General features: G+C 49.9%; 1 protein-coding gene across 1 annotated transcript in view; it reads left to right on the top strand.

Moving 5' to 3' along the window:
• The window catches only part of dock3 (dedicator of cytokinesis 3), a 1,304,448-nt gene that overhangs the window by 1,202,789 nt on the left and 74,798 nt on the right, over window positions 1-26,861 (top strand). The window contains 2 exon segments of the mRNA XM_038810823.1: window positions 5,046-5,167; window positions 20,330-20,465. Coding sequence (XP_038666751.1) covers window positions 5,046-5,167; window positions 20,330-20,465 — 258 coding nt within the window.

The following is a 26,861-nucleotide window of genomic DNA, read 5'->3' as shown; positions in this document are numbered from 1 at the left end:
CGCGGGCCAGACCCCATTGGAGGCCCCCCCCAGTGAAGGATCACTTTTCCCCACCCCACAGGCCACCCCTCCGGCCCTTCGCGCAGAGTTCCCGCCGGCAGCGACCAGGGGTGAACGGCGCCAGTGGGACTCTGTCGTATCCGCGCGGCCGCTTGGCCCATGCAGGCCGGAGAATCGGCGGCCCAACCGATTCCAGGGGCCCGCAGCCGGCGCCGCGTCAAACGCGCCGGGTTCGGAGAATCACCCCCCACTTATTACATCTCGCCAGCCTGAAAAAGACCCATTTATGCCAACTCTTAGTTTCCTATTAGCTAGCCAATCTTCTATCTATGCTAGTATGTTATACCTGTATACCATGAGCTTTTATTTTCTGCAATAACATTTGATGTGGCACTTCTGGAAATCTAAGTACAGTATATCCACCAGTTCCCCCTTACCCACAGCACATGTTACTTCCGCAAAGAGCTCCAATAAATTGGTTATACATGATTTGCCTTTCAAAAACCATGTTGTCTCGACCTGATTGCCTTGAATCTTTCCAAGCACCCGGCTATGACATCTTTAATAAAGGCTTTAAAAAGTTTCCCTTTGATAGATGTTCAACTAACTGGCCTGTAGTTTCCTGTTTTCAGTCTCTCTTCCTTTTTAAATAATTTGCTATCTTCCAAACTAATGGGACCTTCTCTGAATCTCGGGAGTTTTGGAAAAATAAAACCAATGCATCGACTACCTCACTAGACACTTCCTTTAAGACCTTACAATGAAGCCCATCAGGACCGGGGCTCTTGTCAGCCCACAGCTCCAACAATTTACTCTACCACTTCTCCGGTGATTAATTTTCCTGAGTTCCTCCATGCCTTCCATTTCCCTGTTTATAGGTGCTTCTGAGATGTTACTTGTATCCTCTATAGTAAAGACTAATGCAAAATACCTGTTCATTTCATCTGCCATCCCCTTGTTTTCCATCATCAATGCTCCAGGTTCACTTTCTATATGACAAACGCTCACTTTGTTGACTCTTTTCTTTTTTAAATATTTATAAAACCTGGCTGGCTTTCTCTGGTATTCTAATGTTTTACCTCCTTATTAATCTTTTTGTCATCCTTACATTCTGCCCAATCTTCTGACTTGCCATCTGTCTTTGCATAGTAATAGCCTACTTTTCTGGCTCAGTGCCACACCTTGTTCGATAACATGTGAAATGCTTTGAGACAATTACTATGTTAAAGGTTCTATATAAATGCAGGTTATTGTTGTAGTGTTGGTGCAGGCATTGGAAGTTACTCTTGCAAACGAGGGCACAAGTGAGGGAAACAACCCTATCAAAAGTCATAAATTACTCTCTGTGATGGTGACAGTGGTGCATTAGCCCCCTTTATCCTCACCGTGTCTGCATGGGTTCCCACCGGGTTCTCCGGTTTCCTCCCACAGTTCAAAGATGTGCATGTTAGGTGGATTAGCCATGCTAAATTGCCCTCAGTGTTCAAAAAAGGTAAGGTGGGGTTACAAGGTTACTGGGATGGGGTGGAGGTTTGGGCTTAAGTAAGGTGCTCTTTCCAAGTGCTGGTGCAGACTCGATGGGTCCAATGACCTCCTTCTGCACTGTAAATTCTATGATTCTATGATTCAACCCATTTACAGTTTTTAGCATGGTCAATCAGGCAACGTGCCTCAATGACTACCGTCCGGTGGCCCTGACTTCAGTCATAATGAAGTGCTACGAGAGGTTGGTCATGAAACGCATCACATCCATATTCCCAGAATCACCTTGATCCACTGTAATTCGTATACCGCCGCAACCAGTCCACAGCAGACACCATCTCCCTGGCCCTACACTCATCCCTAGAGCACCTCGACAACAAAGACTCCCATATCAGACTCCTATTTATTGACTGCAGCTCTGCCTTTAACACCATAATCCCAGCCCAGCTCTTATCAAAGCTCCAAAACCTAGGACTTGGCTCCTCACTCTGCAACTGGATCCTCGACTTTCTGACCCACAGACCACAATCAGTAAGAATAAACAACAACACTTCCTCCACAATAGTCCAAAATACAGGGGCTCCGCAAGGCCCCCTGAACACCCACGACTGCGTGGCAAAATTTGGTTCCAACTCCATCTTCAGGTTTGCTGCCAATACGACCATAGTGGGCCGGATCTCGAATAACGACTCTTCCAACTTCTTCCATCGGACAGGAGATACAAAAGTCTGAGAACACGCACAAACAGACTCAAAAACAGCTTCTTCACCGGTGTTACCAGACTCTTAAACGGCCCTGTTCTGGACTGACCTGATTAACACTACACCCCTGTATGCTCCACCTGATGCCGGTGTTTATGTAGTTACATTGTGTACCTTGTGTTGCCCTATTATGTATTACTTTTATTTTATTTTATTTTCATGTATTTAATGATCTGTTGAGCTGCTCACAGAAAAATACTTTTCACTGTACCTTGGTATACGTGACAATAAACAAAATCCAATCCAATCCAATCACATACCCTCCTCTAACTCCTTTCCTCCATTGTTCAGCTTATTAGAATAGTCGTCATTTGATTCCACTTTTAAGTATCCAATTTTAGATACAGCATCTCCAGCAGTGACTGATACGGTGACACAGTGGTTAGCACTGCTACCTCACAGAGCCAGGGACACAGGTTTGATTCTGGCCTTGGGTGACTGTACATGTGGAGTTTGTACACTCGCCCTGTATCTTCGTAGGTTTTCTCCAGATGCTCCGATTTCCTCCTCCAGTCCAAAGATGTGCAGATTGGGTGGATTGGCCGTGCTAAATTGCCCCTTAGTGTCCAAAGATGTGCATGTTAGGTGGGGTTACTGGGTTACAGGAATAGGGTGGTGTACTGGGCCCAGATAGAATGCTCTTTGGAGGGTCAGTGCAGACCCGATGGGCTGAATGGCTTCCTCCTGCATTGCAGGGAATCACTCCTTGTACCAGTACTGGTACCTCTCCATGGATGCATCTTTGGTCCCTTCCATTTCTGTCTCAGTTTGTCAGAATGCTTGTTTGAAATCCAGATCCGGATAATTCAGTTTCCTCCAGCTAAATATTGAGAAATAACATCAAAAGTCCCCATCATAAACTCTGTACCTATCTCCCTTTTCAGCCATTGTGTCAGACGAAAGCAGACTGTTCACAATCTCCCTGTCATAATCTACCTGAGCCCAGTTTCCCATTCCTGATTCCTCTCGCCTCACCTTTGGCAGCCATGTTTTCAGCCATAATGGGCGTGATTCTCCGAAACCTGGAGAAATCGTGAGGCTGGCATCAAAAACGGGCGGGTTTGACGCCAGCCTCCGCCCCCCCGACCGGGAACCGATTCTGCTCCCCGGTCGGGGCTAGCATGCCACGGCTGTGAACTCCGGCATCACGGGCTTAACGAATTTCGTTAAGCCCGCTTGCCAGAGTTTGCGACGGCTGACGCGTCACATGACGTCAGCCGCGCATGCGCGGATTGGAAGACTCCAACCCGCGCATGTGTGGATGACGTCATCGCGCATTTGCGCGAAACCCGCGCATGCACGGGCCGGGATGCCCCTCAGCCGCCCCGCGAATGGATACAGCGGGGCGGCGGAAGGACAAAGAGTGCGCGGGGTAAGTACCCGCTGCCCGCGATCGGTGGGCACCGATCGCGGGCCCATGGCACCCATTGGCACGGCCGTGGTACTGCCGTGCCAACGGTGCCATGGTTCCCAAGATCACAACTTTACGGCCGTTTTTACGAACGGTCAGACCAGGTGTGTTTGACGTTCCTAAAAACGGTCGTAAAGGGCTTGGACTTCGGCCCATCGGCCAGCTGAGAATCGCTGCTCGCCGTAAAAAAACGGCGGGCAGCGATTCGTGTCGGGAGGTGGGCGTGGGGGGGGGGGAGAATAGCGGGAGGGCGTCAGACCAGCGTGGCCGTAAAAATTTACGACCCCCGCTATTCTCCACACCGTCGTGAGTGCGGAGAATCGCCCCCATTGTATCCACACTCTGGAATTCATTCCCTTCCACCTCTGCCACTCCACCTCCCTCTCCTCTTTTCAAGCTTCCTTAACCCCAACTCTGTGGGCCTTTTGGTTGCCCCTCTTAATACGATTCTTTTGTTTGGGATCCATTTTTAAACAATGGAAATCAGTGATGCACAAGAGACACGAAGTGGATTAGAGCAAATAATAGAGAGTTAATCGAGTCATAGAATCTACAGTGCAGAAGGAGGCCTTTCGGCCCATCGAGTCTGCACCGGCCCTTGGGAAGAGCATCCTACTTAAACCCACCCCTCTACCCAGTAACCCAGTAACCTCACCTAACCTTTTGGGCATTTAGGGGCAATTTAACATGGCCAATCCACCGAACTTGCACATCTTTAGACTGTGGAAGGAAACCAGAGCACCTGGAGGAAACCCAGACAGACAGTGACCCAAGACCAGAATTGAACCCGGGTCCCTGGAGCTGTGAGACATCAGTGCTAACCTCTGTGCTACTGTGCCACCCATAGTTGTAGGGCTGTAAGAGAGTACAGTGATAGGGCAGGGGTACTGGGTTGATGTTTTCTTTTCCTACCGCTCCTGCACTCCCTCGACCGATCCAAATATTCACTTAAATTAATGACTGATATGAAATGTACTTATATTGGAAACTGGAGTGCTTTTAACCATTTGAAAATCTGCCCTGTAAGTGGATCTGACTTGGACAGGATTGGGCTTGACTCTGATGTCCCCACTTCAGAACAGTCACTGACATTCACTGTCCAGTCTCACAGATTGACCACTCAGTAAAGTGACTAAAAGATGCAGTGTGCTCTAAGGATGAGTTGAAGGCAGTGCTCTTTCCCCCAATGCCTGAGTGGAAAAATGACTGATATCATGGCAAGTTCCTTGTGGTAATGTTGCAGTGTGAGCTCAGACTGTTTTGAGTGATATGTAATGAATTGCATGTATGTTATTCATTCATTCATCTGCATAAGCATCTTTCATCAATGGGAACTTTATGATGCCAAGCAGAAATACTAAACTCATTCAGCATTCAATCTTTCCACAAAGGATCTTCCTGGAATGGACAAGATCAGTCCTGCTTGCTCTGGTTCCAGCACGCCACGTGGCAGCCTCATGTCCAGTCATAATCCCATGAGTCCAGAAGCTATCAAGCTCGTCCACAGACACAGGTAAGTGATACCAGTGACCAACTCAGACATAGGTAAGAGACAGCAGCTTGTACAGGTGCAAGCATCCAACTTGTGCATAGATATAGGTGGGACTAGTGCTCAACTCCTATCCAGATTGTTATAACCTGCCTGCTTACCATTGGCTGGGGACTAATGACAATCCCACAATCCTATGGGAGTATGAGCTTCCCCAATGAGGGGGGGCAGAGAAATCATTAGCAGACTCCCTGCATACATAAAGCTGGCCAGTTTTGAACCAGCAGAGAGAGAGGGGTGAGCAGCAAGGGAAGTTGCTGCTGCTGTTGTTGTATATATATATGTTATTGTAAATAAATGTTATTTCTTTGCATCCTGAAATCTCGTGCTGGATTCTTCGTGGTCCTCACAAAACAGATACAGGTAAGTGAGACTGATGACATTATGGTCTACACAGAGATGTAGGCAGACACATGACCCAAGACCCAGGGCTCAGTCTGGTGTTGAGCAGAGACATGTGTAGATCCAGGCTTGGAGACAGCTCCTAGCTGTACTCTCTACTGTACATGTAGTTCATAAAAACTTACAGTTAACCCACAGAAGACTACGGAATATTCTTTAAGGCATAACAATCTGTTACCAACAACATGGTAGCAGCAAGAGGAAGAAAATCCAGAACCTTGCTAAAATGCAGAGACAAACCAAAATGTTGGAAGACTGAGGAAACATTCAACAAAGCATTGTTTTGTTTAAATATTTTTATTGGTGTTTTGCAGTTTAACAGCTCCTGTGTATCTGGTATTTTCAAACACGTTATTTACACCTTTTATCACATGAGGTCCATCCTCCCCCCCCCCACTCCCACCTCCTCGCCCCTTCCCTCGTTGGTGGTTTAGTTCCCCTCTTAGTGTTGCCATCTGCCCTGGGTGCCCTGTATTGTGCTCCACTTCTTTCTGCTGGGGCTTTTAGTTTTTATTGATTGGAGGGGGGGTGGGTGCTGCATGGCCCTTCCCCTCCTCCCCTTGTCCTGTGCTTCGTTTTGTGCTTCCCTTGAGTTACTTCCCTCCCCTCCCCCTTCCCCCGCTTTTTCTTGTGTGTACCTTCTCTGGTGTGTGATTAGGATTGCAAAAGCCAGAGCATCAGCCCTCATCCCCATATGAAGATCTGGCTGGGACAGGCCCAGAACATGGGGGCATGGTTAGCTGGGCCTCCTTGGTACCGTTCACGTTTGTCCCCCACCTCCAGGAAGACCCTGCTCATTTGGGTTCTAGTCAGGTGTTTTCTGTGCACCACTTTAAACTGCATGAGGCTTAGCCTAGCGCAGGAAGAGGTGGAATCGACCCTGTCCGGTGCTTTGCTCCAGAGTCCCCAATCCACTTCCGTCCCCAATTTTTCCTCCCATTTCCATCGAGCTTCGTTCAGTGTAGTCTTTCCTGTCCAGAAACCATCCGTATATGTTCCCACAGTTCCCCCCTTCCTTACTGTCTATGTTAACTAGTTCCTCTAGTAAAATGTCTTGCGAGGCCCTGGAGTACTTTGCTGTCTCCTTGCAGAGAGAGTGTTTAATTTGGAGGTGCCATCGGCAGGTCCAGGTCTTTCGTCAGCTCATCGAAGGGCGTGAGTCTGTCCTCTATATAAAGGTCCCTAAATGCTAGCATCCCCTGGGTTGGGTGTGTACTTTGATGGGGGGATGGGAGCACTGTCATGGCGAGGGCCCGGGAGGGTCATTTCCTTGCAGGAGGACTCCTCCAGCCTCACCAATTCCGTATTTGTCTCTCAAAAAAGCATTGTTGATCTGTAAAATCTCAGATACTTCAACCAGTGCACTAATCAAATATTTTACCCAAATGTCTTTGTTAGCAAGGAAAACAAAGGAGAATACATGTATAAAATCAAACCAATTTTATTCAACAACAACAATATTTACCCTTAAATTAACCCAAAACCATATTGATGCGACCATCAATTCACTCAGAGACTCGAGTCGAAGTAAATGGTGGTTTTAATCAGCTTACAACTTTGCCTGCCTGTGACTGGTACATTACTGAAGGCGGTCCCGCAGGTCAGCTGCTCTTATACTTCCTATAAGAGGCGGAGCCTTGGGCAGAGCCTGTACATGCTCCACATCTCCCCCTGTGGGTGAAGCCACACAGTGGCCCATAGATGGAGCCCACAGGGTTAATGGCATGGCATAATGCAACACAGTACAGTAGTCCCCCGTTATAACGCGGGTGTTGGGGTCCAAGACAGCCACCCGCGTTGCATCCGAGCCGCGGATATCCACGATGGGGTTTTTTTGGTTCTGCAACTTTTTTTTTGGACCGGAAGCATTGGATAAAACCTTCGATCAGAGTTCTGATAAGAACTTACTTTAGTTGACTGCAGAATTATTACATTATGCTACCATAAGTTAAATATAAGTTAAAGTAAGAAAGTAGCACTTCTAAATTTATTTAAAAATCTATGCATGCGCTTCCCATTGTGAGTCTACGGGGGGCGGGGGGAGAGATCAGACCCCCGTAGACTCACAATGGGAAGCGCATGCATAGATTTTTAAATAAATTTAGAAGTGCTACTTTCTTACTTTAACTTACATTATGCTACCATAAGTTAAATATAAGTTAAAGTAAGAAAGTAGCACTTCTAAATTTATTTTAAAATCTATGCATGCGCTTCCCATTGTGAGTCTACGGGGGGCGGGGGGAGAGATCAGACCCCTGTAGACTCACAATGGGAAGCGCATGCATAGATTTTTAAATAAATTTAGAAGTGCTACTTTCTTACTTTAACTTATATTTAACTTATGGTAGCATAATGTAATAATTCTGCAGGCAACTAAAGTAAGTTCTTATCAGAACTCTGATCGAAGGTTTTATCCAATGCTTCCGGTCCCAAAAAAAAGTTGCAGAGCCAATATGCAGCAGTGGCTGCAGGTTTGATTGCTATAATAAACTGACAGCATCAATTTCTCCTGGTCCTTGAAACTATATGAATAGAATCTGCATAACCCACCACCTAGTTCCCTTAGTTCATATTAGGAAACCCACAGAAACTTACCAGGAACGCTGCTCCTCTCTCACTGAATCTCCCTCCAATCAGCCGGCAGTGTCAATTTCACGACCGGCTCACTTTGATCCGGAGAGGGAAGCTGACAGTTGGGGTCCATAAGCCCCCCCGCCGTATATCGCGAACGTATTGCGGAGCGCGGTATAACGGGGGACTACTGTATACTGGTGAATTAATAGTGCTTATACATTCACCCCCTGTAAAAAAAAATTAAGTCCGGCGGGGGTGACGGATTCACAAATTCAGTCGGTCCGGTGCCCGGATCGTACGTTGTGACCGACGAAGCACTGGTGTCGCAGCCGTTTCGGATGGCTGTGGAAGTGTGTTCGGTGCGGGTCCGGTGGTGGACTCTGGGGGCGGTTCTTTCGGAGCTTCGTTCCTGCGGACTAGTGTGCCGGGTGGAAGGGAGCACGGAAACGAAATAGGTGCGGGGGCGCAGGACACGGGGGGTTGCGCGGGGTATAGTGTGGGGGGGGGGGAGGGGTACATTACTGGTAGTGGTGGAGGAGCCTGCAGGCACCAGGTATCGGAGGGAGACGGTATCCTGCCGGCCGTCAGGGTTTTCCACGTATGCATAATGTGGGTTTGAGTGCAGGAGCTGGACCCTCTCTAGCAGAGGGTCGGTCTTATGGGTCCGAATGTGTTTCCGAAGGAGGACAGGGCCTGGTGTCCTCACCCATGACGGAAGCGAGGCCCCTGTGGTAGTTCCCCTAGAGAAGATAAACAAGCGGTCATTAGGAGTCTGGTTTGTGGCCATGCAAAGGAGGGACCTAATGCGTGGAGCGCATCGGGGAGGACCTCCCGCCAGTGGGAAACCGGAAGATTCCTGGACCGTAGGGTCAGTAGGGCGGTCTTCCAGACCGTCGCGTTCTCCCTCTCCACCTGCCTGTTACCCCTGGGATTGTAACTGGTAGTCCTGCTCGAGGCAATGCCCATACTGAGCAGGTACTGACGCAGTTCGTCGCTCATGAAGGACGAGCCCCTGTCACTGTGGACATAATTGGGGAAACCAAACAGTGTGAAGACGCTGTGCAGGGCTCTGATAACGGTGGGGGTGGTCATGTCGGGGCATGGGATGGCAAACGGGAAAACTCGTCTATAATGTTAAGGAAATAGGTATTGCAATTATTTGAGGGGAGGGGCCCTTTGAAATCAATACTGAGGCGTTCAAAGGGCCGGGAAGCCTTTACCAGGTGGGCCTTATCTGGTCGATAGAAGTACAGTTTACACTTTGCACAAATTTGGCAATTCCTGGTTACAGCTTTGACCTCCTCGGTGGAGAAGGGCAGATTGCGGGCCTTGATGTAATGGGCGAGCCGGGTGACCCCGGGTGGCAGAGGTCGTCGTGGATAGCCTGTAGTCGGTCGTCTTGCGCGCCGGCGCATGTGCCACGGGACAGGGCATCTGGGGGCTCGTTGAGCTTCCCAGGACGATATACTATATCGTAATTATAGGTGGAGAGTTCAATCCTCCACCTCAAGATCTTATCATTTTTGATCTTGCCCCGCTGCGAATTATCAAACATGAAGGCAACCGATCTTCGGTCGGCGATGAGGGTAAACCTTCTACCAGCGAGGTAGTGCCTACAGTGCCGCACGGCTTCCACGATGGCTTGAGCTTTCTTTTCGACCGAGGAATGTCGAAGTTCAGAGGTGGAGAGGGTGCGTGAAAAAAACGCGACCGGCCTGCCTGCTTGGTTCAGTGTGGCGGCGAGAGCGACCTCTGAAGCGTCGCTCTCCACCTGGAAGGGGACAGACTCGTCCACCGCACTCATTGTGGCTTTGGCAATGTCTGCCTTGATGCAGTTGAAGGCCTGGCGAGCCTCAATAGGAAAAAAATCCAAAGCACCGCTTGAGGGCCTTGGGACAGTGAGGGAGGGGGAGTTGTAGGAGGGGGCGCATACGGTCAGGGTCGGGCCCCAGGACCCCGTTTTCCACGACATAGATGAGGATGGCTAGCCTGGTAGTGTGGAAAACGCATTTCTCCTTGTTATAAGTGAGGTTAAGTTTTTGGGGGGGTTTGGAGAAATCGATGGAGGTTGGCGTCGTGGTCCTGCTGATCATGGCCGCAGATGGTGACGTTGTCCAAGTGCGGAAACGTGGACCGCAGCCTGTACTGGTCCACCATTCAGTCCATCGCTCGTTGGAACACCAAAACCCCGTTCGTGACGCCAAAGGGGACCCGGAGGAAATGGAAGAGTCGGCCGTCTGCCTCAAACGCCGTGTAGTGGAGGTCCTCCGGGCGGATTAGGAGCTGGTGGTATGCAGACTTCAGATTCACCGTGGAGAACACACGGTAGTGCGCGATCTGATTCACCATGTCTGCAATCCGTGCATCAAGGGGCGTAAACCAGTTAATGGTCTGGCTGTAATCAAACCACCATCCGGAACTTTTCCCCGGTCTTGAGGACCACCACCTGAGCTCTCCAGGGGATATTGCTGGCTTCTATGACTCCTTCCCGCAAGTTACGCCGGACCTCGGACCTAATAAATGCCCTGTCCTGCAGACTATACCTCCTGCTTCGAGTGGCTACTGGCTTGCAGTGAGGTTAGCGAAGAGGGGAGGGTGTTTTTAGTGTTGCGAGGCTGCATATAGTGAGCGGGGGCAGGGGTCCGCCAACGCTAAGAGTTAGGCTCCAGAGATTGCACTGAAAATCGAGTCCTAAGAGGAGAGGGGCGCAGAGATCTGGGAGCACGTACAATTGAAAATTGGTATACTCGGCGCCCTGTATCGTTAAGGTTGCAGTAGTGCACCCTTGGATTTGTACTGAGTGCGACCCAGAGGTGAGGGAGATTGTTTGTTGCGTCGGGAATATCGGGAGCGAACAGCATCTTACCAGATCCGGGTGGACAAAGCTCTCGGTGCTCCCGGAGTCGAACAGGCAAGGTGTCTCGTATCCGTTAACCCGGACGAACATCATGGAGCTCTTGAGGTGCTTGGGTCTTGACTGGTCCAAGGTGACTCCACTGTGTTGGGGATAGTCGGCGGCGTGGGTGGCGGTACTGGGGCGCCCCGCGATGAGTGTCCGTGCAGATTGTATGCGTTGAGCGGCGTAGCGGGTGATGGCCAAGATGGTGGCCCCTGTTGATCACACGTGGCGAGCGACGAGGGAGATGGCGCCCAAGATGGCGGCCCCCATGGATCGCACGTGGCTGGCCGCGTGGGGGAGGATTGCCAAGATGGCAGCCCCTGTGAGTCGCACGTGTTGTGCGGAGTCGGGGTCGGCAGACACGCTGCCACATTACGGGGTCTGCGGGCCTGAGAGTCGGTGAATTGAGTTTGTAAGTTCGAGTGTTTGGGCTTGGCCAGGCAGACCTTTGCGAAGTGTCCTTTTCGCCCGCAGCTGCTGCAGTTCGCTTTGCGGGCTGGGCATTGTTGCCGGGGGGGGTGTTGGGGCTGGCCGCAAAAATGGCATGATAGTCCTCCGTGGTGGGCGGGCGGCTGCGCGGCGCAGGCCTGAGGTAGTCTCTGGTCGGGGGCCCACGAGGGGGTCGCGTGATCGGCTGGGAACACAGTGAGACTCTGAAAAGCGACCTTCAGCGAGATTGCCAGTTTTACCGTGTCCTCCAGGTCCTGGGCCCCTTTTTCGAGCAGGCGCTGCCTCACATAGTTCGATTGGACCCCCGCAATGTAAACGTCTTGGACGGCGAGTTCCATGTGCTGAGTGGCTGTAACGACCTGATAGTTACAGTTGCGCGCGAGGGCTTTGAGGTTGCGCAGATAGTCATCTAGTGACTCCCCGGGGCGCTGGCGGCAAGTAGTGAAGATATGTCGCACGTAGACTTCAGTCACAGGCTGCATGCAGATGCGTTCGAGTGTCGTGAGGGCCTCAGTATAGGAGGTGGCTTCGTCAAGTTGGGCAGAAATGCGATTGGTACATTACTGAAGGCGTCCCGCAGGTCAGCTGCTCTTATACTTCCTATAAGGGGCGGAGCCCGTACATGCTCCACATCTCCCCCTGTGGGTGAAGTGGCCCATAGATGGTGCCCACAGGGTTATTGGCATGGCATAATGCAACACAGTATACTGGTGAATTAATAATGCTTATACATTCACCACACATATACTAAAGATTCCCAAGATTCGCTGTACGACCCGTGTTGATTTGGATTGGACGTGGATTTGGGTTTATTGTCACGGACACCAAGGCACAGTGAAAAGTATTGTTCTGCATACAGTCCAGACAGATCATTCCACACATGAAAAACATAGGGCATGAGACGTCTGACGGTGGCCATGGAGTGACTGGGCACACACAGGGCAGCTCCGGCTTGAAGGCATAGATTTCTACCCGAAAACAGGAGAAATTTGACAGGAAAGTGTAGTTGAAAATATGGAGGAGAAGTTCCCCCCCGGGCGTGGCATGTCTGTCGGTTATCTGAACCGGCAGAAGAAGGTGAAACTGGAGGAGACCAATTGCAGTAGCAATTGGAAAGATAGCTGAGGGAGAAAGGCCGTCACGAGTTGGAAAACCCCAGATAGAGCGGTTGATGGCGTTTATGAGAGAAGAGTTTCGCCAACAAAGAAAGGAAATGCAGGAAGACCATCGAAGGAGCGGTTGCACCCTTGAAAGGCTCGATGCAGAGGGTCGAGATGTGTTTGGAGGCACAGGGGTCGCAGATCCGGGAGATGGAGAGGGTGATGTCTGACCACAGTGATCAGGTGATGGCATTGGAGGCGGAGGTGGGGCTCCGGGGGACCTTTGTAAGTCGTTAAGAGCAAAGGTAGAAGAGCAGGAGAACAGGTCCAGAAGGCAGAACCTGCGTACCCTCGACCTGCCTGAAGGAGTGGAAGGCACGTGTGCTATGAGATATGTCTCAAGGATGCTGGCAGGGCTGATGGCGGAGGGGGTGCTGGACAAGGCCCCAGAGGTGGCTAGAGTTCACAGGTTTCTAAGGCAGAAGCCAAGAGCGCGGGAGCCAGCTCCACTCCAATGTAAATTTGGACCTTAATCCCCTCCCATTCACAGTGTAATTTCTCCATGGCCCATTGCCTTCTCCTCCACAAATCTTACAAGCCGAGGTCTCTTCACAGGCCTGTTCAGCCCCAGCATGCTCCATATTATGAGCCTTACCAGAGGCCTGCGCCTCCACTCTCCGCCATCCTTCCCTACCAATTCTGTCCCCTTTAATTTCACCCTAAAAGGTGCTAGATTCAAAGGGGCCAAGACGGCTCTCTATTGACGGCAGATCAGGTTTGGTGTGCTGTACCTGCCAAAACCGTGGGGGGGAAGAAATCCTTCTCGCACGTCTATAAGGTATACTCCAAAATCGATTTTTTTTCTTGTGGTGAGCCGTGAGGTGTTGGTGGGGGCAGAGTTGCAGGGATAGTAATCTTAGACCACGTGCCGTACTGGCTGGGGCTGGAGGTTTGACTGAGTTTGGGGCTGCAGCAGAGGCCAGGATGGAGGTTCAACCCAGGGCAGTTAGCGGATAAGGGGTTTTGCAATAAGGTGCGGTTGGTGATTAAGGAACACGTGGAGTTGAACCAAAATAGGGAGGTACTGGCAGCCACATTCTGGTAGACATTGAATGCGATGGTTTGTGGGGGGAGATTATTTTGTTCAAGACGCACGGAGATAGGAAAAGGAGAGAGGAGCACAAACAATTATTGGGCAAGATAGTCGAGGTGGACAGGGAGTATTCGAGGGTCCCAACCGTGGAGGGATTGGCGAAGGGAAAGAAGTCACAGGGTAGTTCGACAGGTTGACGATGTGAAGGGTAGTTGGGCAGCTACAGAGGGCAAGGTGGGTGCAGTATGAATATGGAGAGAAGATGAACCGCATGTTAGCCCATCGGCTACAGAGGAAGGCCGCGTCTACGGAAATCTTGAGGGTACGGACAGGGAAGGAGAAGGTAGAGTCAGAGCCAGGGAAGATTAACGAGGCATTCGGGGAATATTTTGAGGAATTGTACCAGATGATCCGGGGGGTGGGTGGGCTGTGGATGGGGATATGAGGCGGTTCTTGGATGGGTTTGAATTTCCATGGCTGGATGAGCAGAGGAAGCAGGTGGTCGAGGAACCTCTAGGGCTGAGGGAGGTAATGGAAAGCATAAGAGGGATGAAGTTGGGGAGATCCCGCGGCCGGACGGATACCGATAAGAATTTGATGAGTTTGTGGCGGAACTGGCATCGCACCTACTGGGGGCATTTAACAAGGTGCTGGAGAAGGGGGAGCTGCTGGAAACAATGTCACAGGCGACAATTGAAAAATGAAATGAAATGAAATGAAAATGAAATGAAATTAAATGAAAATCGCTTATTGTCACGAGTAGGCTTCAGTGAAGTTACTGTGAAAAGCCCCTAGTCGCCACATTCCGGCGCCTGTCCGGGGAGGCTGGTACGGGAATCGAACCGTGCTGCTGGCCTGCTTGGTCTGCTTTAAAAGCCAGCGATTTAGCTTGGTGAGCTAAACCAGCCCCAATTACGCTAATACCAAAGAAAGGGAAGGATCCACTAGAGTGTGGGTCATACCGGCCCATATCGCTGTTGAATACGGACGTGAAAGTGCTGGCCAAGCTAGGATGGAAGGATACGTTCCAACGGTGGTTGCAAAGGACCAAATGGGCTTTGTGAAGGGCAGGCAACTGTCGAGTAATATAAGGCGACTATTGAATGTGATCATGACCCCGACGAGAGGATGGGCACCAGAGGTAGTTGTGTCTGTGGATGCGGAGACGGCATTTGATCGGGTGGAGCGGCGGTACCTGTTCGAGGTCTTTGAAAGGTTTGGGTTTGGGCCAAAGTTTGTGGCATGGCTGCATATGCTGTACGTGGCCCCGGTGGCGAGTGTACGGAACAATAAGATGAGCTCACAGAGTTTTGGGTTGCATGAGTAAACGAGGCAGGGGTGTCCACTGTCGCCACCGCTGTTTGCACCAACGATAGAGCCCTTGGCGAAGGCCCTTAGGGGGTCAGCAGAGTGGCTGGGAATTAGATGGGGAAGTAGGGAGCACCGGGTGTCGCTGTATGCGCACAACCTGCTATTATGTGTGTCAGACCCGCTGGAGAGTATGGGGAGGATTAAGAACTTACTAGTGAGATTTGGCACTTTTTCAGGTTATAAATTGAACGTGGGGAAAAGTAAGCTGCTCCCGGTGAATGAGTCGGGCCAAGGAGCTAATTTAGGGAGGATTGCCATTTAGAGTAGCCAGGGATAGATTTAGGTATCTAGGTGACAGGGGAGTGGAACTTAACAAAGTTGGTGGAGGAGATAATGGAGGACTTTAGGAGGGGGGGGGGGGGGGGGGTTTAAATGGTGCTGCTGCTAGCACCGGGGAATCATACTGCGAGCCTGGTGGCACAGTCCACAATGATGGTGTGGAACCAGCTGAGGAGACATTTTAGGATGGAGGGGATGTTGGTGTTAACACCATCGTGTGAGAACCACGGGTTTAAGCCGTGGGGGACGGATGGTATGTACAGGAGGTGGAAAGAGGAGGGGCTGGTGAGGGCAAGGAATTTGTTTCTATGGGGAGGTTCACAAACCTAGAGAAGATGAGGGAGTGGGTAGAGCTCCCGAAGTGAAGTGAATTGAAGTATTTACAGGTATTTGCACAGAAGGTGTGGAAAGGATTTCCCAGGCTGCCGAAATATGCCCTGTTGGAACGGTTGCTGCTTCCGGACGTGAAAACGGAGGGTAGGATTAGGGACATATATGGGTGGCTGGGAGAGCAAGGGGGAACGCAGGTGGTGAGGATCAAGGAGAAATGGGAGGAGGAGTTGGGGGTGGGAGATACGATGGGGAGTGTGGCGTGAGGCACTGCGAGAGGGTGAATTCAACCTCCTCGTGTGCGAGGATGAGTTTAAGGTGGTACACAGGGTGCACATGACTCAGGCGAAGATGAGTGGGTTTTGCCGGGGGTGGCAGATGAGTGTGAGAGGTGTGGGTGGGGGCCAGTAAATCCCAGGAGACGACCATGGCCGGAAGGTGGGTTGGTGCCATGGCGTGAGGCGGTTGCCTGGAGAGACAGGCAAAGGGTCCGGGGTCAGCCCACATTGTGGAAGAAAGTGACAGAGGCATCATAATGGCTGCACAAAAAGTTGTTTAATGTGCTGTACAATACTCCATTCCCGATAGTGCAGCACCCCCCGACCCACTAGGCCCCCAACGCCACCTTCTCCCCCTCCCCCTACCCCAGTGCCCTCAGTGATACTCAAAGTGCTTGGCCCTCCGAGCTCTATCACTACGTCTTGGTGTTTCCGCAGGATGCAGCCTGAGGGGGATGCAGCCAGCTGCTTACCTCGTCTCGTGGCCTTCGATGCCCCTGGCACGCGTCCTCTGGGGCAGAAGGGCCCCAGCTCACTTGTCGACAGCACATGCACAGCCGTGCCGCCCTGTCCCATGTGCTGACCCCAAGCCGCAGCCTCATCAGAGGGGTGGAACTCTGGAGTGCTGGTGGCCACCGTCGCCGCCGAATGGGACGGGTCCGGATTAACACTCGGCACCCCCTCCTCCCAGTCGGTGCCCATAGGGCCATGGGGTTCACCTTGGGACGGAGGGACAGCTGGTTCAGGCCCTGGCTGCCCCTGCATCATCTGGCTCTGCCAGCACTGGTGGTTGCTTATGGTCCGCACCATCGTGTCAAAGCCTCGGCGATTCTCCTCAGTGACTGGGGCACATCCCCCAGTGATCGGGCCATGCCCTGCAGCGCCTCAGTCATGTCCACCTGCGACTGGGGCGCTGCAGATCCACAGATCTTTGACCATTCCCATCTGAAAGTGGGACATGTCCCACAGAACACCATCAAGGTCAGCCTGGTACTGGGTGACATCCCTCAGACATAGAGACCCTCAGTCATGGCCATCACCAACTGCGCAATGCCTTGCACACCTTAATTCATGGTGCCGATGTCGTACACCAGGCTCTCCACTGTGGTCACCACCCGAGTAGTGTTGCCCTCGGTGTCACTCATTGCCGGCGCCATCTCCTGCGCCCGTAGCGTCCGAGAATCCTCCATTCGGTATGGATCTGCTGCAGTGACGCTGACATCTCCCTCTGAATATCCTGGGCGCTCCCTATTGTCTCCATCAGCTCCGTGAAACTCTTTTCCGGGGGCGCAGCATCAATCTGGGACCCAGCTGGGTCCAGGGATCCAGCAGACCTCCAACTGCTCTCTTGCCTGGGGGTTGCTGCCTCCACCTGATCTACATTATCAGCTGTGTGGTGCTCACCAGATTGTGCCTCAGAAGCCTGACCACTAACATTTCCCACCGAGGTGTGTGTATCTGTGCTGGTGGAGGATGGAGATAACAGCTGTTCTGCAACTATAGCAGTTGCATCCTCGGAGCTCTCCTCCGAGATGTTCTCGGAGTCAGGAGAGGGGGCCACCCAAAATGGGCCGGCGACGTCGGCTGGAGGACCTGCAGAAGAATGGACATGTGGTCAGTGGGTGGGATGGGTCAATCAGTAAGGCAATCACTACTCACGTTTGACAGGTTCTCCGGCGAGGACCGATGGTCCCTCACCTCTTCAGCGTCCGCCAGCCTCCGCGTGGGTGACCACCCTGTCCTCGGACACACCAGTCACCTCCAGGACCCGCTCCTCGAAGGAGGCGAGGATTCTCAAGTCCAGCACCCCACCGCCAGTCTGGGCCCACTCCCGCCGATTATGGGAGAGCCTTTCCTGTGGGGACCTTCCGGTTTCCTCCCACAGTCCAAAGACGTGCAGGTTAGGTGGATTGGTCATGCAAAATTGCCCTTAGTGACCAAAAAGGTTAGGAGGGGTTATTGGGTTACGGGGTAGGGTGGAAAGTTGGTGCAGACTAGATGGGCCAAATGGCCTCCTTCTGCACTCTATGTTCTATGACACAGAGAGGGCATCGTTCGCCACACGTGGTTCACAGTTGTGGGGACGGATGTTAAGGGAGGGTTGGGGTGGAGGGAAGGTTGACGGAGTGGGTGGAGGGAGTGCTGAACGGGAATGGAGCGAGAGTTGGGGGTCGGTCGCCTTGGGGGATGCCCCCTTGGGGAGTTGGGGTTGGGAGACGTTGGTGTCTACTCACTTGTGCTGCCCGGTGTAGGTCGTTGACCTTCTTCTGACACTGGAGGCCAGTCCTCCTGGTCACACTGCCCAAGCTGACAGCTGCCGCCAGCTCATCCCAGGCAACGCTGGCTGCCTTGTGGCTCACCCGCCAGGACCCACGGGGGAACAGGACATCCCTCCTGGCCTCCACCACATCCAGGAGCCTCCCCAGGTCAGCATCCCCGAATCTTGGGGCCGGTCTCCTTGGCGCCATTGTTGCGAGCTGGCTGGGGTTGGCTGAGCAAGTGCAGCCTAAGTGCTGTTTGCCGTTGTTGGCGGGGGGCTGGCAAGCGCGGTTCCAGCAAATCAGCTGATGAGCCGGCATTTGGGGCTGGGAAGCCCATGAGGTCTCATTAAGTGGACCAATTAATGCTGAATAGTGTTGCCAGCCTCGCCGGACCAACTTCCGGGAAACACTTGGCAATTCCCGCTCGTTACAGCACTTGGAAATGTTTCCGGAGAATTGCATCCTGTGTGTAGACTAAACTAGAATTGATTATTTAACAACAGTTTGTCTACTTCTGACGCTGAGATTGCCTGGACACTTGTTGCCCCACATAATAATTCCACTGCTGTGTCAAATATCTCGCATTGTGTTTTCTCCTGCAATTGTGGTTACTAGACTGGCATCATTGTAACTCACAAACCGTTTACTAATCCTGCTATCATTTGTAAAAGAAAATTGACCATTTGCTATCTTATTAATTTTGTTCATTGATTCCAATGTGGATTCAATATAATTTCAACTTGATTCATGTATACAAAAGGTTCCAGTTTTCACAGGATATAATGTTATACTATCTCTTATTTTTTGTTTAAAGCGTGGGATGGGAATTAAATATTCATTGTGTTTAATTGTATGCAAGTGGTGGGCATTAACTGGGATTTCACTTGAGCCCATATAAATAGACACAGATTCAAACTGTGATTGTTGGGTGTATGCTTGCAATGTGTAATTCTATAAATAAATATAAAAGTGTGTGTGAAGATTAGTTCCAGTTTTATGCCTCACCAACTGGCTTTCTGGAATACAGATGAGAAAGCAAATGTTCTTGTGGGCCCCAGTTTTGCCTCAGTTGACCTAATTTACACTATTCATGACTTTGTGACATTGGACCTTTGGCTGTTCCTACTCAGTGTCACTGGTTTCTGTCACCTTTTGAGCATGGAACTGCTGCATAAGGGCATGAATTCAAAATTGTTCGGATTTATGCTTGGGACAGCTTTATATTCTATTCTGAAGTCAATACCAATAGATTTTTCATTAATCAGATCTTCTCTGGTCCTAAGTGCCATTTACAGCAAGATGCCCATGACCTACAATGGTTTCCAATGTTACACGGAGACATTTTTTTATCATCTGTAGGGACTAAGTCCGATACTGAGTTCACTTGCTTAGAAAGAAAGAACTTACATGCAATAAAACAACAAAAAAACTAGAAATACCCAGCAGGTCAGGCAGCATCAAGGAAAGGGAAACAGAGTCATTGGTGGGAACTTTTTCCAATACTGACGAAAGATCATTGACTTGAAACGTAAACACTGTTTCTCTCTCGACAGATGCTACCTGACATGCTGAGTATTTTCTGTTTTTATTTCAGATTTTCAGCATCTGCAGTATTTTGCTTTTTAATTTATTGCACAATTAAATCACAAAATTACAAACCAAATAAGTTAATCAAATTACAAATTATTTTGAAGTGCAGCAGTTGTTTTGTAATAATAGTGAACCTCCGTTTATGCACAGCAACGTCTCACAAACATTAATAAGGGAAGGATCAGGTTTCAGAGGAATGACCAGGACACAGAGAACAGCATCTTCAATGTTGCAGTACTTCCTCAATGTGAGTCTTGGACTCACCAGAGACAAGAGTGCTCCCAACCAAGCTAGGCTGATGCACATGACTATTGAGAGGCATATAGGACGTATAGAGAAATTTCTTTGAAAGAAATTAAAATGTTGGGGTAATGTCCATGATAAGTCTGTGTTGGGAGAGGGTGTGGTATGCTCTAGGGTTAAAGGACAGTCACATTGTAAATGCTGGGACTGGACTGGCTGAAAGTAAAGTAATATTTCATCGTATTGATCTCCTCAGCCCATTGGGCCTACTTGGCTCCAACAGGCACTCCTCATCCTCACTGTCCTCACAAACATCCAGTGAAGTTGGAAACCTTGTCATTCTCACAGACGGTCTTCCTGGAGAAACCCCTGATGACGCATTCCGCATGCAGGTATGGCTGTTCCTGTTTTTGATTTCCCCATGTCATAAGCCATCTTTGGGCCTTTAGACTGGACATGGCAGGTTGGGCCTATAGAAATGCTGTAGATCTTTGCTAGGAGCTACATAAGAGTGGCACAGATTGGTTAGGTTACTTTTGTATTGGGAAGTATCTCTGTAGGTTGCCGAGCTCAGCTTAGTGATCTGTAGTGTGGGGGTTCTCACAATCCAGACCTATCTGTAAGAACTGTAATTAAGAAGCTCCTTCTGGTCACCCACCAAATATGGTGCAGTTGCAGAAAGTCGAATGTGTTGAACTGTGGTACATCTGAATGAGGGGAATTTCCACTTGTCCTTGGTAAATGCAACTTGGCAAACATGATTTGATTCAGAAAATAGTAATTTAGTTAGACTGAGACCTTAATGGCAATAGTGTAAATTCCTGAAAGCAAATAACTGAGATAAATTCCAACAGGGACTATAACAGGAGTTAAATTCAGACAGGGAGCATAATAGGAATTAAACCCCAATGGGGACAATAACAGGAGTTAAATCCCAATGTGGACTGCAACAGGAGTTAAATCCCAGCAGGGTCTATAACAGAGTTAAATGTCAATGGGAACAATAATGGGGGTTAAATCCCAACAGGATCTGTAACAGGAGTTAAATCCCAACAGGGTCTGTAGGAGGAGGTGAATCCCAACAGGGTCTATAACAGGAAATAAAGCCCAACAGGGTCTGTGACAGGAGTTAAAGCCCAACAGGGTCCGTGACAGGAGTTAAATCCCAACAGGGTCTGTAGGAGGAGGTGAATCCCAACAGGGTCTATAACAGGAATTAAAGCCCAACAGGGTCTGTGACAGGAGTTAAAGCCCAACAGGGTTTGTAACAGGAGTTAAATCCCAACAGCGTCTGTAAGTGGAGGTGAACCCCAACAGGGTCTGTAACAGGAGTTAAAGCCCAACAGGGTCTGCAACAGGAGTTAAATCCTCAGGGTCTGCAGCAGGAGGTAAATCACAACAGGGTCTGCAACAGGAGTTAAAGCCCAACAGGGTCTGTAACAGGAGTTAAAGCCCAACAGGGTCTGCAACAGGAGTTAAATCCTCAGGGTCTGCAGCAGGAGGTAAATCACAATAGGGTCTGCAACAGGAGTTAAACCTCAACAGGGTCTGTAACAGGAGTTAAATCCTAACAGGGTCTGGAATAGGAGTTAAATCCGAACAGGGTCTGTAACAGGAATTAAAGCCCAACAGTCTGGGACAAGAGTTAAAGCCCACAAAGGGCTGTAACAGGAGTTACATAGAACATAGAAAAATACAGCACAGAACAGGCCCTTCGGCCCACAATGTTGTGCCGAACCTTTGTCCAAGATTAATCATAGAATTTACAGTGCAGAAGGAGGCCATTCGGCCCATCGAGTCTGCACCGGCTCTTGGAAAGAGCACCCTATCCAAGGTCAACACCTCCACCCTATCCCCATAACCCAGTAACCCCACCCAACACTAAGGGCAATTTATCATGGCCAATCCACCTAACCTGCACATTTTTGGACTGTGGGAGGAAACCGGAGCACCCGGAGGAAACCCACGCACACACGGGGAGGATGTGCAGACTCTGCACAGACAGTGACCCAAGCCGGAATCAAACCTGGGACCCTGGAGCTGTTAAGCAATTGTGCTATCCACAATGCTACCGTGCTGCCCTTAAGAACAAATTAATCTACACTCCATCATTCTCCCGTAATCCATGTATCTATCCAATAGCCGCTTGAAGGTCCCTAATGTTTCCAACTCAACTACTTCCACAGGCAGTGCATTCCATGCCCCCACTACTCTCTGGGTAAAGAACCTACCTCTGACATCCCCCCTATATCTTCCACTATTCACCTTAAATTTATGTTCCCTTGAAATGGTTTGTTCCACCCAGGGAAAAAGTCTCTGACTATCTACTCTATCTATTCCCCTGATCATCTTATAAACCTCTATCAAGTCGCCCCTCATCCTTCTCCGTTCTAATGAGAAAAGGCCTAGCACCCTCAACCTTTCCTCGTTAAACCTACTCTCCATTCCAGGCAACATCCTGGTAAATCTCTTTTGCACCTTTTCCAAAGCTTCCACATCCTTCCTAAAATGAGGCGACCAGAACTGCACACAGTACTCCAAATGTGGCCTTACCAAGGTTTTGTACAGCTGCATCATCACCTCATGGCTCTTAAATTCAATCCCTCTGCTGATGAACGCCAGCACACCATAGACCTTCTTCACAGCTCTATCCACTTGAGTGGCAACTTTCAAAGATCTATGAACGTAGACCCCAAGATCTCTCTGCTCCTCCACATTGCCAAGAACCCTACTGTTAACCCTGTATTCCGCATTCATATTTGTCCTTCCAAAATGGACAACCTCACACTTTTCAGGGTTAAACTCCATCTGCCACTTCTCAGCACAGCTCTGCATCCTATCTATGTCTCTTTGCAGCCGACAACAGCCCTCCTCACTATCCACAACTCCACCATCTTTGTATCGTCTGCAAATTTACTGACCCACCCTTCAACTCCCTCATCCAAGTCATTAATGAAAATCACAAGCAGCAGAGGACCCAGAACTGATCCCTGTGGTACACCACTGGTAACTGGGCTCCAGGCTGAATATTTGCCATCCACCACCACTCTCTGACTTCTATCGGTTAGCCAGTTTGTTATCCAACTAGCCAAATTTACCACTATCCCATGCCTCCTTACTTTCTGCATAAGCCTACCATGGGGAACCTTATCAAATGCCTTACTAAAATCCATGTACACTACAGCCACTGCTTTACCTTCATCCACATGCTTGGTCACCTCCTCAAAGAATTCAATTAGACTTGTAAGGCAATACCTACCCCTCACAAATCCGTGCTGACTATCCCTAATCAAGCAGTGTCTTTCCAGATGCTCAGAAATCCTATCCCTCAGTACCCTTTCCATTACTTTGCCTCCCACCGAAGTAAGACTAACTGGCCTGTAATTCCCAGGGTTATCCCTATTCCCTTTTTTGAACAGGGGCGCGACATTCGCCACTCTCCAATCCCCTGGTACCACCCCTGTTGACAGTGAGGACGAAAAGATCATTGCCAACGGCTCTGCAATTTCATCTCTTGCTTCCCATAGAATCCTTGGATATATCCCGTCAGGCCCGGGGGACTTGTCTATCCTCAGGTTTTTCAAAATGCCAAACACATCTTCCTTCCTAACAAGTATCTCCTCGAGCTGACCAGTCTGTTTCACACTGTCCTCTCCAACAATATGGCCCCTCTCATTTATAAATACTGAAGAAAAGTACTCGTTCAAGACCTCTCCTATCTCTTCAGACTCGATACACAATCTCCCGCTACTGTCCTTGATCGGACCTACCCTCGCTCTAGTCATTCTCATATTTCTCACATATGTGTAAAAGGCCTTGGGGTTTTCCTTGATCCGACCCGGCAAAGATTTTTCATGCCCTCTCTTAGCTCTCCTAATGCCTTTCTTCAGTTCCCTCCTGGCTATCTTATATCCCTCCAGCCTCTGAACCTTGGCCCTCCGCCTTACATAAGTCTCCTTCTTCCTCTTAACAAGACATTCAACCTCTCTTGTCAACCATGGTTCCCTCACTCGACCATCTCGTCCCTGCCTGACAGGGACATACATATCAAGGACATGTAGTACCTTGTGTCTTTCCCTGACAGCCTATGTTCCCAATTTATGCACTTCAATTCTTGTCTGACAGCATCGTATTTACCCTTCCCCCAATTGTAAACCTTGCCCTGTTGCATGCACCTATCCCTCTCCGTTACTAAAGTGAAAGTCACAGAATTGTGGTCACTATCTCTCAAATGCTCTCCCCACTAACAAATCTATCACTTGCCCTGGTTAATTCCCAAGTACCAAATCCAATATGGCCTCCCCTCTGGTCAGACAATCTACATACTGTGTTAGAAAAGCTTCCTGGACACACTGCACAAACACCACCCCATCCAAACTATTTGATCTAAAGAGTTTCCACTCAATGTTTGGGAAGTTGAAGTCACCCATGACTACTACCCTGTGACTTCTGCACCTTTCCAAAATCTGTTTCCCAATCTGTTCCTCCACATCTCTGCTGCTATTGGGGGGCCTATAGAAAAGGTCCCAAAAAGGTGACTGCTCCTTTCCTATTTCTGACTTCAACCCATACTACCTCAGTCGGCAGATCCTCCTCGAACTGCCGTTCAGCAGCTGTTATACTATCTCTAATTAACAATGCCACCCCCCCCCCCCCCACCTCTTTTACCACCCTCTCGAATCTTATTGAAACATCTATAACCAGGGACCTCCAACAACCATTTCTGCCCCTCTTCTTTCCAAGTTTCCGTGATGGCCACCACATCGTAGTCCCAAGTACCGATCCATGCCTTAAGTTCACCCACCTTATTCCTGATGCATCTTGCGTTGAAGTATACACACTTCAACCCATCTCCGTGCCTGCAAGTACTCTCCTTTGTCAGTGTTCCCTTCCCCACTGCCTCACTACACGCTTTGGCCTCCTGAATATCGGCTACCTTAGTTTAGGACTACAAATCCGGTTCCCATTCCCCTGCCAAATTAGTTTAAACCCACCCGAAGAGTACTAGAAAACCTCCCTCCCAGGATATTGGTGCCCCTCCGGTTCAGATGCAACCCGCCCTGCTTGTACAGGTCCCACCTTCCCCAGAATGCGCTCCAATTATCCAAATACCTGAAGGCCTCCCTCCTACACCATTCCTGCAGCCACGTGTTCAACTGCACTCTCTCCCTATTCCTAGCCTCGCTATCACGTGGCACCGGCAACAAACCAGAGATGACAACTCTGTCTGTCCTGGCTTTTAACTTCCAGCCTAACTCCCTAAACTTGTTTATTACCTCCACACCCCATTTCCTACCTACGTCGTTGGTACCAATGTGCACCATGACTTCTGGCTGCTCACCCTCCCCCTTCAGGATCCTGAAGACACGATCCGAGACATCCCTGGCCCTGGCACCCGGGAGGCAACATACCTTCCGGGAGTCTCGCGCGCGACCACAGAATCTCCTATCTATTCCCCTAACCATTGAATCTCCTATTACTATTGCTTTTCTATTCTCCCCCCCTTCCCTTATGAGCCCCAGAGCCAGACTCAGTGCCAGAGACCTGGCCGCTAGGGCCTTCCCCTGGTAGGTCATCCCCCCCAACAGCATCCAAAACGGTATACTTGTTTTGAAGGGGAACAGCCACGAGGGATCCCTGCACTGTCTGCCTGTTTGTTTTCTTTCTCCTGACTGTAACCCAGCTACTCTTGTCCTGTACCTTGGGTGTGGTTACCTCCCTGTAACTCTTCTCTATAACCCCCTCTGCCCTGCCTCCCGGATGATCCGAAGTTCATCCAGCTCCATTTCCCTAACACGGTCTCTGAGGAGCTGGAGTTGGGTGAACTTCCCGCAGGTATAGTCAGCGGGGACACCGGTGGTATCCCTCACCACCCACATCCTACAGGAGGAGCATGCAACTGCCCTAGCCTCCATCCCCTCTTACCTTACAGAATATAGCAGCCCGGTGAACCAACTGGACCTCCGTCCTCCGACTCTGCTCCCAGTGTGCTGCACTCTCTGTAAACTCCTGGCTCCCTTCTCGCTCTTTGCGGAAATGAAATGAAAGAAGCACCTTGCTCCCTCCTCACCTAACTCCCTCAGTCATCAAACTCTCACTATAGCACTCAAATGCACCAAATTCAGAACTCCCTCAGTCACCAAACTCTCACTACAGCACTCAAATGCACCAAATTCAGCACTCCCTCAGTCACCAAACTCTCACTATAGCACTCAAATGCACAAAATTCAGCACTCCCTCAGTCACCAAACTCTCACTATTGCACTCAAATGCATCAAATTCCGCACTCAGTGCAAACAAAGTCCGCACTGTAGCTGGATCCCTTTTATACTGTGAATCTAGCCTCTGAAAACTGGCCTAAACCAATTAACTAATTAACAAGCTCCAGTTGCAAGTACCTACAAGTAGAACCTTTGTTTAAAGCTGATTGAAAATTCACCTTCTTCTAAACCAAACAGCAACTTTTAAGTTCATTAACTAAATAAAAGAAAGACTAGATTTTAGATCAAAATGAACCCTTATACTCCCTCAGTCACCAAACCCTCACTATCGCACTCAAATGCACCAAATTCAGCATTCAGTGCAAACTCAGTGCACAGTGAAATCCCAACAGGGTCTGTACGGGTTAAATCCCAACAGGGTCTGTAACAGGAGTTAAATCCGAACAGGGTCTGGAATAGGAGTTAAATCCCAACAGGGTATGTAACATGAATTACAGCCCAACGGAGTCTGTGACAGCAGTTAAAGCCCAGTAGGGTCTGTAACAGGAGTTAAATCCCAACAGGGTC

The sequence above is a fragment of the Scyliorhinus canicula genome, chromosome 11 (assembly GCF_902713615.1).
Source record: "Scyliorhinus canicula chromosome 11, sScyCan1.1, whole genome shotgun sequence".
Taxonomy (NCBI): domain Eukaryota; kingdom Metazoa; phylum Chordata; class Chondrichthyes; order Carcharhiniformes; family Scyliorhinidae; genus Scyliorhinus; species Scyliorhinus canicula.
Note: the sequence above shows the minus strand (reverse complement) of the source record. Positions and strands in the feature narration are given on the sequence as shown.